Genomic DNA, 13,966 nt, shown 5'->3' with positions numbered 1-13,966 from the left:
CCCCAGAGGCACCACTGCCCCTTCCTATCCTCCAGGGATCCCTGGCAGGGATTGGGATGAGGACAGGGAGGGGATGGAGATGGGGAGAGGATGAGATGGGATGGGAATGAGACAGGGATAGGACTGGGATGGGATGGGATGGGATGGGATGGGATGGGATGGGATGGGATGGGATGGGATGGGATGGGATGGGATGGGGCTAACATGGAGCATTCCCTCCCAGCCCACCACCACCACACTCCCTCCTGCCCTGCTGGCCATGGGGAGCCCCACAGTCACCCCTGCCCCTTCCTCCCCCCCATCCCAGCCCCCAAGAACCCCCCTAACCACAGTCCTTTTCTACCCTGATAGATTTATTGAAAAATTAAAAGCACAAGCTCTGTATATATAAATATGACGACGTTGCCAGCGATTTACAAGGCCTCCAGTTGCTCTCTCTGCCTCCCCACCCGTGGCCTGTGCCACTCCCCTGGGCACGGGGGGGGGGTGAGCACCCAAGGGAGTGGCCACCACCCAAAACCCCTGCAGCCTGAGCCACGGGCCCGCCTTGCTGTGTGTGTGGCACTCAAATGACAAGGGGGACACCCAGACCTCTGCTGTCCTCCCGCCCGGCCGAGGGGGAGAGGGCGTTTTCCCTACCCCAGATAGGACAGGGTGGAGACTTTTGAGGGACGTGCAGTGATTTCTGCCCATTCTCAGCCTGCCCTACCCAGGCAGCGAGTCCACAGCGGGCGAGGGGACATCTGGGGACAAGCTGGGGGTGTCTGCGTGCGCGGGCTCTGCGTGGCGGGACCTCGTTCACACCTCGGCGCTGCCCTTCATCCCCGTCCCACTCCGCGCTCCCAAAAGCCATCCCTAAAGGGCCACGTTGAATTCTGTGACCAAGAAGTCAATGTAGTCCTTGTCCTTCAGCTTGAAGGCCTCGGCGATGATGCGGGCGGCCTCCCGGTGCTCTTTGCCTCGCAGGCCCGTGCCGTTCACCTCCAAAATGACGTGGCCCACCTTCAGCTTCCCACAGTTGTGTGCCGACCCCCCACGCTGCAGGAGAGAGGTGGTCAGCTCACCTTCCCACCATCCCTCCCTTGGCTCAACCCAGCTGGTTTTTGGGGGGAAAACAAATGGGACATATTTCATATCCCTCATGTTCACCCTGAACCGGCGAAGGAACGTGATGGATATGAGATATTTCGCTTTTTGGAGAGAGGGGGTGAATTTGGCTCCCCTCCTGATTGCTCCTGGAGCGTGGCGCCAGCTGGGGTGGCCAAGAATAACCAAGGCACAGTCAGCTCTGCTTTTCTTTTGCTGTAAATAGCTTGAATTTTGCCCCAAGTAAACAGCAAACAGGGAGACAGCTCTGGAGGGCTCAGTTGTCTGGCTCTCATCCACCACTCCCCCTCCCCAGTCCTCTGTCTGGGAGTTTCCAGACATCTGGAGACACCAGCCAAGCTTTCAGGGCTGCCCTGACTCCCTCTGAAATGTCTGCAGCAAATCCTTGGCTCCCAGGATGTCTGTTAAGGTGCGGGATCATCCACGGGACACGGATGCAAACCCCCACAGCAGGATGATGGCTGGGGACGTGCAGGGCTGTAGCAGGGGGAGGCACCTCTAAAATCCCCCCTCTGCTCTGGCTATGGCTCAAAGGCTTTCCCAGCCTGCTCAGAGAGCAGAGGGATGGGATGTCCATGGAGTTATTCCCGTTCCCAGCCCGCCCTACCTGGATGGTGACGATGCGGGGCAGCGGCTGCCGCGTGTTCGCTCCGCCCTCGATGGCGATGCCCAAGGTGGGAGCGCTCTTGGACACCCGGATCAGACACGACGTGGGCTCCAGGAGCCCTGGCTGTGGGGAGAGAGGGCACAGCTAAGGGAGGCTGGACATCATGTGCCTGCCACACTCCCTGGGGTGTCCCAGGGCAGGCAGGGACGCCCATGGTTGGCTGTCACCGCAGAGGGACAGACACATTTGCTCCCTAACTCTTGACATCCAAGATCCCAACCACGGGCAGGGCTGGAAGAACTTCAGAAAGAGCAGAGCAGCTGTCTGCCTGCCTACCTATACCACCATCAGAACCCCCCTGATACCTGCTGCCACCTTCCCTTCCAGGCTACAGGTGACTTCACTGCGCCCTGGGGATGTTCCCTCAGAGCCAGGGATTCTGCCATGCCTCCTGTAGCTGGGAGGGACTGGATTTACCCAGCATGGAGTGAATCAGCTCTACAGAGCCCCTTTCAGCCACTCCTGATCCCTTTCCCACAGCTCAGCCCCCCAGAGAGCTCACTCAGCTCACTACAGAGGATAAATAACCCACTAAAGCACAGCAGAGCAGTTGCCTGGTGGGGAAGGGGAAGCAGAACTGGCTGGATGAGGCAGTGGGGGACAGCCCCAGGTGCCCCTTCCCACAGCCAGCAGCCCCCCCCGGGCCCTCACCGGCTTGGAGGCCCCTTCAGCCGCCCCCTCGCTCCTCGCGGCCTCCTTGAGGCTCCGGCTTTTCCCAGGGCCCGGCTGCCGGCTCTTGTCCTTGCCGCTGGTCTCCAGCTCCCCGATGTCCACCCCGCTGTCCTCGCTGAGGGTCTGCCCGCTGTCCGACAGCTGGGAGAGCGTGGAGGCTGGGGAGACACGCGGGTTAGAGGGCGGGCAGCGCGGCCCCGGGGCCGGCCGGGCACGCACGGGGCGAGGGCAGATCCCAGGGCCGGGCAGATCCCCCGGGAATGACACCCGGCCTTCGGAGCCAGGCTCCCAAGCTTCCGAATCACGGAACTGCTTAGGTTGGAAAAGACTTCTAAGCAAGCTCAACCATTCCCCAGCACTGCCGAGCCCACCACTAGCCCACGGGACTGTAAATAGGGGGAGGTGAATGATTTGACATCAGTGGGTGACATAGAACAGAGAGTCATTTGAGTTGGAGAAGGTCTCTTCTCTCAGGCACTCAGCAATAGGACAAGGGGGCACGGGCTTAAGCTCTGCCAGGGGAAATTTAAGTTGGATATCAGGAGAAAATTCTTTACAGAGAGAGTAATCAGGCATTGGATTGGGCTGCCCAGAGAGGTGGTGGATTCACCATCCCTGGAGATTTTTAAACGCAGATTGGACGTGGCACTGAGTGCCATGATCTAGTAAATGGACTGGATTTGGACCAAGGGTTGGACTCGATGATCTCGGAGGTCTTTTCCAACCCAATCGATTCTATGATTCTATGATCGAGTTCAGCTGTTCCCTGAGCACTGCCGAGCCCACCACTAGCCCATGTCCCCAAGTGCCACATCTACAAGGCTTTCAAACCCCTCCAGGGATGGAGACTCCTCCCCAGCCTGTCCCAATGCCTGACCACCCTTTCACTGGCGAAATTTTCACTAATATCCAACCTGAACCTCCACAACTTGAGGCGATTTTGTCTTGTCCTGTACCTTGTTACCTGGGAGAAGAGCCTGACCCCCACCTGGCTGCACCCTCCTGGCAGAAGGACAGAGCTGTGCACTTGTCAGGGGACAAGTGGCCTCATACTCAGGTCCAGGATCCAACCCTGATCCCAAACAGGGATGGAGGGAGAGAATGATGAGTCCTGGGTTCCTGCCCGTTTATCCAGACCATGCTCCACGTGGGAGGAGACTGGGACGGACCCGAACAAAGAGGTGCTGCCATAAAGGAGCTTTCTCATCTTGGAGAATAAAGACTCCAAGCGCAGATGGAGACTCCGGGAATGCCGGGAACAGCGGCACAGCCGCACCCGCGGGGAGCGCGGGGTGTCCGGGACAGCGGCTCTGGCACTCGGGGGAGTCGAGGTCCCACTGCGGACACCCCTCGGGCAGGACCTGACCCCGGCAGCCCCTCGCCCTCATTAACGAACCCTCATTAACCGCGGTTAATGAACCCATTGCAGGGACGGGACGGGGCCACAGGAGGGCGACATTGCCACTCGTGTCGGTCCCACAGGGTAAGGGGGGCCGGGGATACCCCCAGGACCCTCCGGGCACCCCCGGGACCCCCCTTCCTTCTTCATCTGCGAGTGATCCCCCGGGACACCCTTCCCTCTCCACCTCCGAGAGACCCCACGGGACCCCTTTCCATCTCCGGGGGACTTTCCGAGACCACACTCCCTCCTCTCCACCTTCGAGGGATTCCCCCGGACCCCCCTTCCCTCTCCATCTGCGAGGGACATCCGTCCCGTACCCCTTTCTCTCTCCACCTCCAAGGGATCCCCTGGGATCCCTCTGTACCCCCTTCCCTCTCCATTGCCGAGGGGTCCCCCTGTACCCCCTTTCCTCTCCATTGCCGAGGGATCCCCCTGTACCCCCTTCCCTATCCATCTCCGAGGGATCCCCCTGCACCCCCTTCCCTCTCCATTTCCGAGGGATCCTCCTGTACCCCCTTCCTTCTCCATCTCCGAGGGGCTCCCAGGACCCCGCTTCCTCTCCATCTGCGAGGGACGCCCCGGGACCCCCCTTCCCTCTCCATCCCCAAGGGACCCCACGGCACTGGAAGGGGCTCTCAGCTCTCCCCGGAGCCTTCTCTTCTCCAGGTGAACCCCCCCAGCTCTCCCAGCCTGGCTCCAGAGCAGAGGGGCTCCAGCTCGGGGGCAGATCTGCCTCCTCTCCCGTTTCTCTCTCTCTCGAGGGGCAGGTGCCACCCACCTCTGGCCTGGGGCAGGGGCCTCACTTCGTTGACGTCGGGCTCGCTGTTGGGCTGGTGCACCTCCACCATGATGAAGTGCTGGTTGGCCACGGCCTGGGGGCTGCCCTTGTCCGGGGGAGGGGGCGCTGGGTGGGCGGGAGGAGGAGGAGGGGACGGGGACGGGGGGCTCTGGACCCCTCCAGCCTCCGGGGACGGGCTCTTCAACCTGGTGGGGGACTGGACCCTGGGGAAGGGCCCGATGGGGTGCTGGGTGACCAGGGAGAGCTGGGCATCCATCTGCCTGCGGGAGCCGTGCAGGGACGGGGAGATGGTGGCGTAGATGGCGCTGGGGGAGGAATCCTCGGTGGAGGTGGTGGCAGTGGAGCTGACGCTGAGCGTGTCCTTCTCGGGGGCACTGGGAGGGGGGGTGGGGTTCCGGGGGGCCACGAAGAAAAGGCCTGACTGGGAGGACTCAGAGGAGGGACGCTTGGGCTTGTCCTTCCCTGGGTTCCTGTGCTGGGCAGCTGAGGGGTCCAGCAGCTGAGGGGCTGCAGGAGGAGGAGGAGGCTTGAAGTTGGGTGGTTCGTCTGGGAAGGAGGAGATGTCATCCTGCCAAACCAAGAACAGGAGGTTTTAGGACACCGTGCTCAGCTGTGAGAACTTCTCCAGGGCTTCCTCAGGCTCAGTGTCACCCGTGTCTTTATCTTTTCCCAGTGACCCTGGCTGGTTGTCACAGAAGCACCTTTCTGATCTTCTGACAATAAGAATATGATTCACAAATGAGGATGATTAGAGGACAAATCACTCAGTCTCTGCTTTGGCTCCCACAATGCTGCTCCTGCTCAGCCAGCCAGGATCCTTCTCCTAACCAACTGGATTAACTGGCTTCTCTGACATCCCTGGGGTGTTGATGTAGCAGAGCTACTGAAGCTGAGGCAAAACTCAGTACCCCCAGTTTTCCTCCAGCTCCCATCCGAGGTGCAGCAGCTCCTGCAGGGCCTTACCAGGGACACATCTGGCAGGGTGTTGATGCTGCTTTGGTGGCAGTCCCCAGCTCCCTCCAGTTCTGACGTGTTCTGAGAGGGCAAAGAAGGCAGAGAAAACCATGTCAGAGCAGCAAGAGCAACCACCACAGTGCCAGTGTGACAGAGGACATGGAGTGATCCCCCAAACCCCCTCCCCCTGCAAGGCCAGTCTGTCACCCAAAGGTTTTTGTCTCCTTGGAGGTTCCCTGGAGACTCACATGTCCTATCAAAGTAGTTTTGTGGGACACAGGCTCTCCCAAGCTAAGGTGTTCTCAAAGCCTGCTGTGGACCTGACCTCCTGCAGAGGAGGAATAAGCTCCTCTGGACCCAAATCAGCTCCTCCTCCTTCATTTGGAAGGAGCTCAGGCTCAATATCTGGATCCTTCCCAGGAGAAGGGCAATAGAAAAGTTCAAAACTCCCTTCCCTTTGCAAGCCAGAACAGTGGGTCTCATGCAAACCAAAGCTGCTTTCCCTCTACGAGTCAAAATGTCATCAGGAAATGTCACACCCCAGTTTTGAACACATCCCAGCTCCAGATATCCGGAAGGACACTGGGAATCTGTCAGTCTGTCTGTGCAGGGGCAGCTGTGGGTCAGGAGGGACTCAAGGACATGGATACAGCCAAGCAGAACAGACAGGCACCTGGCCAAGTCCCAGGGCTGGCAGAACAGGGGGCACAGAGGGGGTGCAGCTTTTCCCTGGTGAGCTCTGCCCAGGCTCCGGGGATGCTCTGCCAGGGGGGAACATCCTGCTGCTCCTGCAAGGCCCTGGAAGGGCAAACCCAGACTCATCCCCCCTCCCACAGCAACTCCTGCTCTGGAGAGGAGCTGCTGCTGCTCAGGAAGGGAGAACTTGGCTCCTGTCACGTTCACAGGGATGTTTGTTCTCTCCTGTTGGATTGGGCAGGGCACAGTTTGTGTTTAAGTGCCTGTTATTTATTGCAGGGTAAACAGCTGATTAGTTGAAATGCTGGTGCATCTGCATTTCCCCCAGCTGCTGGAGGCTGCTGCTGTGCCTGTAAGATGCTGGAGTCCCAAAATAGACACGGGAGACAATTAAGAGCATTAGAGAAGAGGCAAAAACATTGATGCAAAGTGCTTTTATCTCCGTGGCTTCTGAAAGAGCCCTGGAGAATGGGAACAAAGAGAAACGGCTCATTCAGGGAGTGACAGGTAAATCTTCACTTGGGAAATTACTCCTGCCTCTGGCAAAGGTTGGTTTCATCATCAATTAATCCAGCATAAGGGCATGTGGCTTTTGAGAGAGAAGCAGAGAATCCCAGACTGGTTTGAGTTATAAAGGACCTTAAAGATCATCTCATTCCACCCCCTGGCCATGGGCAGGGACACCTTCCACTAGCCCAGGTTGCTCCAACATGGCCTTGGACACTCCCAGGGCTGGGGCAGCCCCAGCTTCTCTGGGCAGTGTGACTGGGAGCAGCCTGTTGTCAAACAGTCACAGTTATGTCGCCACTAAAACAAGAAGAGTCTGTCTGATGCCCCCCCAAAACCTGCCAGGGCCACCTCTCCCAGTCCTGCCACTGAACCCTGTGCCCATCAAGCCCATCCCATGCCATGTCCCAGCCCTGGCCTTGTAGAAAGGACAGTCTGTGCACTGAGATGTGACTCCTGTGGCACACACTGGGTGGGCACAGACGTTGCCCTCCACCCCCTGATCCCACTGCCAGCTCTGCTCCCCCCCAGCCAGGGACACTGATGCTGCTCATCCTCCTCAGGGCACCTTTTCCTGGTGGGGTGTGTGAGCAGGAGATTTATTTCTCCCCAGCTTAGTTCTTTGGGAGCAAAAGCAATTAAACAGGGATTGCTCTGGGCTGTAAAACTCGATGGCTTTTAAGCCCAGCACATTTACTTTCAGGAACTGGCTGTTTTTAGGGCTGTGCTTCCCTGGATTTCCCTTGAAAGACTCACCACCTGCCACTGCCCTGAGAAATGAGTCTTTATTGAGGAGGCTGCTCCCTCCTGCCCACTCCCTGCTCCTTTACCCCATCTGTTTTCCAGTTCCCTGTAGAAACTGGGGGCCAGGTGAGGTCCTTCCTTCACAGAGGAGCTGGGAAATGTCTGTCCTTCTATCCTGCTCAGAGAGAATGGCAGGAGTGATGGAGCTGGAGAGCATCTGTCAGGCAGGCAGACAGCTTTCATTTGCAGATTAAAGGGTGGAGAAACTGCTATCTCCCCGGGGAACACAACTCAACCTTTAATTAACCTCCCAGCTCCAAATCAGTCCCTTAATTTCCAGTTACTGCTAACGAGAGCTGTGCAGAGCCACTCAGCCTGAGTCCCACAGGGTCTCGATTTTCAACAACTGCACCAGCCTGAGAACAAGCCCAGTTTTCCTTCTCTCTTCCCCTCTCTCTTCTCCTCCCTGTCCCACTCTGGAATGCAGCTGCAGGGCTGGAGGAGCCCCAAGTCCCTGGTCCAGACTTCAGGGGCTCTAAGGGTGACAATGACCCACATGTAGTGGCTTCACTGTCTCCATCCTCATCCTCTGAGAGGATTGCTCCCATGGGAACCCTCCTTGTGGGATATCCCAGGGAGGTGGGAGGAAGCCAGGCCCTGGGAGGAGAAGGCACCTTTGGATGGCAGCAGCTTTGCCAGGAGGTGATGGAGAACCAAACCAAAACCAACAGAGATTTCAATTCCTTCATCCCACCACTGGGGGCTGAGCAGGGACAAAGGGAATGCCAGACTGTTGTGCTTGGAAGCGATCAGGAATTCCCACTGCTCTGGTCAGACCTGATTATTGCAGTCTCCAACCAAGCTCTGCCCTGCAGGACATCCTGAGACCCAGGACTTACAGGAGGTGCTGGTGACAGTCAGGCAGCAGACACAGAGCACCCAGGGGTGGCACTGCACAACGTGGCCTTGTCTCATTCCAGGTATCCTGAAGGAAACATCCTGTAATGGAATCATTTTCCCAAGGCAGGGCCTGCTCAGCCTGGTTATTTTTGGTCAAGCCCCTGGTGGGACAGGGGCCAAAGAAATCTGGGTCCCACGGTTCAAGGTGCCTGTGACAAACTCCATCTGGGAATGGTACAGCTGTTCTCTGCTGGATAACAGCCATTCCCAGAGGGATATGGTTTTTGGGTCAGGTTCACAGCTGCCAGAGGTCCTGTCTCCTGAGCAGTCCCTGCTCCACCACTTGCCCGACCCGCTGACCCTGTGATTTCCTCCCAGCCGAGGAGCAGGGAATGTGCTCCACACCATGGAACCTGCAGCTTTCCTCAGCCTCATCCCAGCCAAGAGCTCTGACATGACAGAGGGGCTCCTCAGGCTCTTCCCACATCCATGTCCATCCTCTTGAAATCCTCAGTGAGGATTTCTCCAAGGCTGGACACACACAACACATGCACACTGACCCTCCTGCACTGCAGTGTGGATTTTTGCAGATCCAAGGCCTGTAGGGAAAATTTTCCCCCATCCTAAGGATGTATGATAGGGGGTGCCCAGCCTGCTCAGAGGCTGAGAGAGCTGAGCTTGCTCAGCCTGGAGAAAAGAAGGATCTGAGGAGACCTTGTTGTGGCATTTCACTACTTGAAGAAAGATGGGGACAGGCTTGTTTAATGGGGCTCACTGTGACAGGACATGGGGTGATGGTTATAAACTAAAACAGGGTCAATTTAGATTAGACAGAAGGAAGAAGTTTTTTATAACAACAGTGGGGGAGGCCCTGGCACAGGTTGCCCAGAGAAGCTGTGACTGCCCCAGCCCTGGAAACGTTCAAGGCCAGGTTGGACAGGGCTTGGAGCAACCTGGGCTGGTGGGAGGTGTCCCTGCCCATGGCAGGGGGGTTGGACTAGATGGGCTTTAAAAGTCCCTTCAGCACAAACCATTCTGTGATTCTATGAGTCTACAAGTATTTAGCCATCATGCCCACCCAGCAAGTCAGCACAGCAGCACAGAGAGCAGGAAGAGCACTTTGGGGTCCACCAACGCTGCTGGTCCTTCCAAAACCCCACCCCCGAGGGGTCTGTGGCACTCAGTGCAGGCAGGAACTGGCACCAGCTGGGTCTGGCTCAAGGCTGAGCCTCGTGTGCACTGCAGGCTGGGGAAAGGGGCTCTCCTCAGCAGAGAGGACAGGCAGGGATGGGTGAAAGGAGGCGGCTGAGCACGTGGAGGAGCCGCATGTCAGTCCCTGGACAGCCCGTCCCCGCCTTCCCCCGGCACAACTCACCCCCCCCAGCCCATCCACTATGGCAACAGCAGCACTCGCCCTCCTCCCCTACCTCCATCAGGTCTATGAGCCACAGGAGCCGCTCCTGGGGACGTGCCGGGGGGAGAGCAGAGGAAAACAAGCACAAAAGCGAGAACGTGACATCAGGGAGAATGCGGAGCAAAGGAGCGAGACGAGCAAACCCCGGCACAGCGCCTCCCTCCTCCCCCAAACACACCCCAAATCCACATCCAGCTGCATCCAGGGCTGGATGTGACGGCTGAGGTGAGTCCCTCCTGCGAGAGGGGCTGGGGAGGGGAACGGCATCGGGATTGAGGGCAGAACAGGGCAGAGGGAACAGTTTAGGAGCTCTGCCCCTCTTCTCTCTCTCCTGTTAGCTGAGACAAGCCCCAATCCACCACGAGCTGGTGCTTTTAGCTTGGCAGCTGCTTTAGCAAACAGTGGGGACAACCATCTCCAGCGCCAGCACTCCCAACACCCAGGCAGAGCTCGGAGGCAGGTGTGTTCTCACACCCATGGAAAGGGGTGCCACAGGGCCAGGGAAGACCTGTAATGTCATCGAGGGACGTGTGTTCTTGGAGGAAGCTCTTCAAACAGTGCTTTTAAGGCACAGCCCACTCCTTCTATGCCAGAACAGCACCCTGGTCTCCCTCCCTGAGCTCTGGGCTCATGTGCCACTGCTCACACAGCAGCCCGAGCAGCCACGCTGGGCACATGCTGTGGAGGCAGAGCATGGCACACCTGAAGCCCACGGTACAGCCCCAGGCACGGGGACAGCACGAGAGCAGGGTGTCACACCCAGCACACGGCCCTGGCAGACCCGTGCCAGCCCCCAGAGACTTCAGAAGAATTTTCCCAGCAGGTCCTCGGGAAAGCAGAGCAAAACTGGCTTTGTTTCTCCCGATCCAGAAAGGATCTCAGTGGGATCCACCCTGACCAGAGCAGGTGGCTTCCCTACGGGCATTTGTGGAGTTAACGGGGCAAAAGCACAGCTCTGCTGCTCTGACGCTCTCCTGGGATGCTGCACCACCCCATGTAGGCAGGCAGAGCCCCAGGAAAGCCCCCTCCTCTCTCTCCCCCCCAGCTGTGGTGCCTGGACCCTCCACATCCCGGTCCCAGCACTCCAGCTGTGACACTTCCCTTGCTGCGGGGCCAGCACACATCCCATTGTCCCCTGCTCTGCTCAGGAAGGGCTTAATTTCCAAGGTTACTAATGCATTTCTGATGAAAGGCATTTTATGGCTAAGGAAATTAATTTGGGGGCTGTGTGCCTGCACACTCTGAGGTGATTACACCAACTTAATTAGACGGTGCGTGCCACGACAGCCTGGGAGAGCCGTGGGAGGGAGCGCTGGAGAGCGGGCAGGGGCTGGCATGGGAGGCAGCCACTGGCAGTGGGAACAGGCAGCCAGGGTCTTTAAGGAGCTGATTTAAAAGCTGGTGAACAGCAGCAGGCACAGTGTGGCAGCAGCACATTGCTGGGATTTCTGTGTGGATGCAGCTCTCTGTCTACAAAATAACGTTTTAAAGACAAAGCATCTTTTTTTTTTTAGTTCGTTGGGCTTAAAACCCAAAATGGCCTTTCTGCTTTGTCTGGGGATGAAATTTTGGAATTACTTAGATGAGGGTCGGGAAGTTCAACTTATCTGTGATTTTTATGCATTGTGAAACCTGCATTCTGCTGCTCCACATAATATTTTATCCTACATATTTGTGCGTGTGCTGTGATAGTTTTTATTGAAAATACATTTAGTGCCGTGCTTTTTAAAAATATAAATAACTAAAAGGCAGTAAACACTGAATTCCAAAGCTGAGTTACAAGTGTGGCTAAGAGACTTGCTTTAACTGCCTAGAGGAGTCTAGAAGAGCTTTTTTTCAGGGTGGTTTTTTTTTTTTTTTTCATTTAAATGAGCCATTTGTCCATACACTTAAACCCATGTTTGTCCTTCAAATGCACGGCTCTGCCAGAGGTCCTGGAAGGGAGACTGGCTTGGTCCTCACTGGGGACAAAGTGACATGCAGCACCACAGCCCTCACGGGGGGCACAGGAGCACAGAGACACCCAGCACACATCGTGGCATCACTTTATTCCACCCAAAAATCCCCCCAAAAATAAAAGCTTTGGGGGAATCCAGGGGGGATTGAACGGGGTGGGGTGAAAGGTGGGGTAAAAGGCCTTCACAGCGCTCCAGGAGGGGAGTTTGTGGTGAGGCTCAGGTTCAGGAGCAGGTGCTGAGGGAAGGGATCACCCCGGGGGACTCACCCGGGCCGAGCTGACGGTGGTGGCAGTGAAGTGGCTGCTGGAGGAGGACACGGTGTCGCTGTAGGACATCATGGAGTAGGAGTCGGTGGCGGTGCCGGGCCCCGAGGGCTGACGGGCCTTCATGGACTCGATCTCCCTCTTCAGCACCAGGTTGTCGAAGCGGTCGAGGTCTTGAGGGGAGATGACCCCCCGCACCTCGGACAGCAGGGAGAACTGGGCCAGGCAGACACAGCCAGAGACAGGTTGGGGCAGCACCACAGACCCGCCCTCCCTCCCTGCTCAGCACCGGCCATGGGATGTACCAGCAGGTGACACAGCAGGAGCTTTGGTCCTAAACATCACCAGAAGCTCCTCTGCCACTCAACACCAGCCTGTATCCCCCAGAGTGTGAGGCTGTGCTGCCCCATCCCTGCAAGTGTCCAAGGCCAGGTTGGACAGGGCTCAGAGCAACCTGGGCTAGTGGAAGGTGTCTCTCCCCATGGCAGGGGTTGGAAGGAGATGGGCTTTAAGGTCCCTTCCCACCCAAACCATTCTGTGATGCTGGGATGACTCTGTGATAATCAGCTACACCTGGATTTGGCTTCCATACCCTCACCCTTGCCCTGAGCAGATCACCTGGGAGGCACTGGGCCATACTGTGACAACGTCCACACTGTGACAACGTCCACACTGTGACAGTGCCCACACTGTGACAATGTCCAGGCTGTGACAGTGCCCACAGTGTGACAATGTCCAGACTGTGACAGTGCCCACAGTGTGACAATGTCCAGGCTGTGACAGTGCCCACAGTGTGACAATGTCCAGGCTGTGACAGTGCCCACAGTGTGACAATGTCCAGACTGTGACAGTGCCCACAGTGTGACAATGTCCAGGCTGTGACAGTGCCCACACTGTGACAATGTCCAGGCTGTGACAGTGCCCACACTGTGACAATGTCCAGGCCGTGACAGTGCCCACAGTGTGACAATGTCTACACCGTGACAACAGCTCTGCCCAGCCCACTGGGTACCAGAAGCTGCCCTAACCCTGCCATGGGCTGCTGTCAGGGTAGAAGACCTTCCCAAAGAATTATGGTGAGGAGATCAGAGCTTGTTTCACTTAGGGAAGCTCTCCTGCCTACAAGAGGCATCTTTCCCCAGAGATAGTTTTAAATGTTTTCTCCTCCTGCAACCCAGAGAAACACTCCCTGCTATGAGAAAAAGATAAATCCTGCAGGCTTGTCCAAGGCCCCACAGGGGGTGGGAAGCAGAAATTATAAAAGCCCTGAGGAGAGCAGGGGTTGTGTCGTTCTCTGGCCCGGTGTTTGAAGCACCATTAGGATTAATGTTCTTTTAAGTCCAGCGTTCTCAACTTTGGAAATAACTTTTCCTACAACCCTGGCAGGTTCCTACAAACCTGGCAGGGGGGTACCTGTGTGTTCTCCCACTTCCCAGCCTCACCTTGGCGTGTGTGTTGAGCAGCTCGAAGAGGGCCATGACCAGGGCATCCACGGAGATGTTGCCCTCCTTATACTCGTCCAGGTAGTAGCCCATGGTGGCCCTCTCCTGCTCGTTGAGCAGGTGCCGGGCCTGCTCCTCCAGCATCACTCGGGTCTGGTTCACCATGCTGCTCAGGGTCACCTGGGAGCCCGCCAGCCCCCGGTAAAACACGGGCTGGGGGGGACAGGAGACGGGATTTGGGCTGGGATGACAAGGAACTGGCTGTTCTCCCTCTCCTGAGACAGCCAAGCAGCACAGGCTGCACTGAGGATACCCCCTGCCTGCGTCCCAGAGCACTGATCTCACCCAGCTGCCTGAGAGGGAGCTGGAAATGGGAGTGGAAGGGGGATGTTGAGGTGACTTGAGGCAGGTGACCCCCCAAGGGTTCAACAGCAGGGCTGT

The 13,966-nt window shown here is 57.3% G+C and overlaps 1 protein-coding gene across 3 annotated transcripts in view; it reads right to left on the bottom strand.

Moving 5' to 3' along the window:
* Positions 1-335: 335 nt before the first annotated feature.
* Positions 336-13,966, bottom strand: part of WHRN (whirlin) — a 49,532-nt gene continuing 35,901 nt past the window's right edge. For 2 of the 3 annotated variants that reach the window (XM_064677116.1, XM_064677118.1), the window contains exons 6-13: positions 13,526-13,738; positions 12,087-12,299; positions 9,876-9,908; positions 5,611-5,682; positions 4,627-5,215; positions 2,426-2,604; positions 1,715-1,837; positions 336-1,038 (exon numbers count right to left, since the gene is read on the bottom strand). In XM_064677116.1, coding sequence (XP_064533186.1) covers positions 856-1,038; positions 1,715-1,837; positions 2,426-2,604; positions 4,627-5,215; positions 5,611-5,682; positions 9,876-9,908; positions 12,087-12,299; positions 13,526-13,738 — 1,605 coding nt within the window. In that variant the 3' untranslated portion in view covers positions 336-855. The remainder of the gene's footprint in view (positions 1,039-1,714; positions 1,838-2,425; positions 2,605-4,626; positions 5,216-5,610; positions 5,683-9,875; positions 9,909-12,086; positions 12,300-13,525; positions 13,739-13,966) is intronic. The other variant, XM_064677117.1, reaches the window with a different exon arrangement.

This window comes from Pseudopipra pipra, chromosome 20 (genome assembly GCF_036250125.1).
Source record: "Pseudopipra pipra isolate bDixPip1 chromosome 20, bDixPip1.hap1, whole genome shotgun sequence".
Lineage (NCBI taxonomy): Eukaryota > Metazoa > Chordata > Aves > Passeriformes > Pipridae > Pseudopipra > Pseudopipra pipra.
This window is presented reverse-complemented; position numbering and strand designations above follow the sequence as displayed.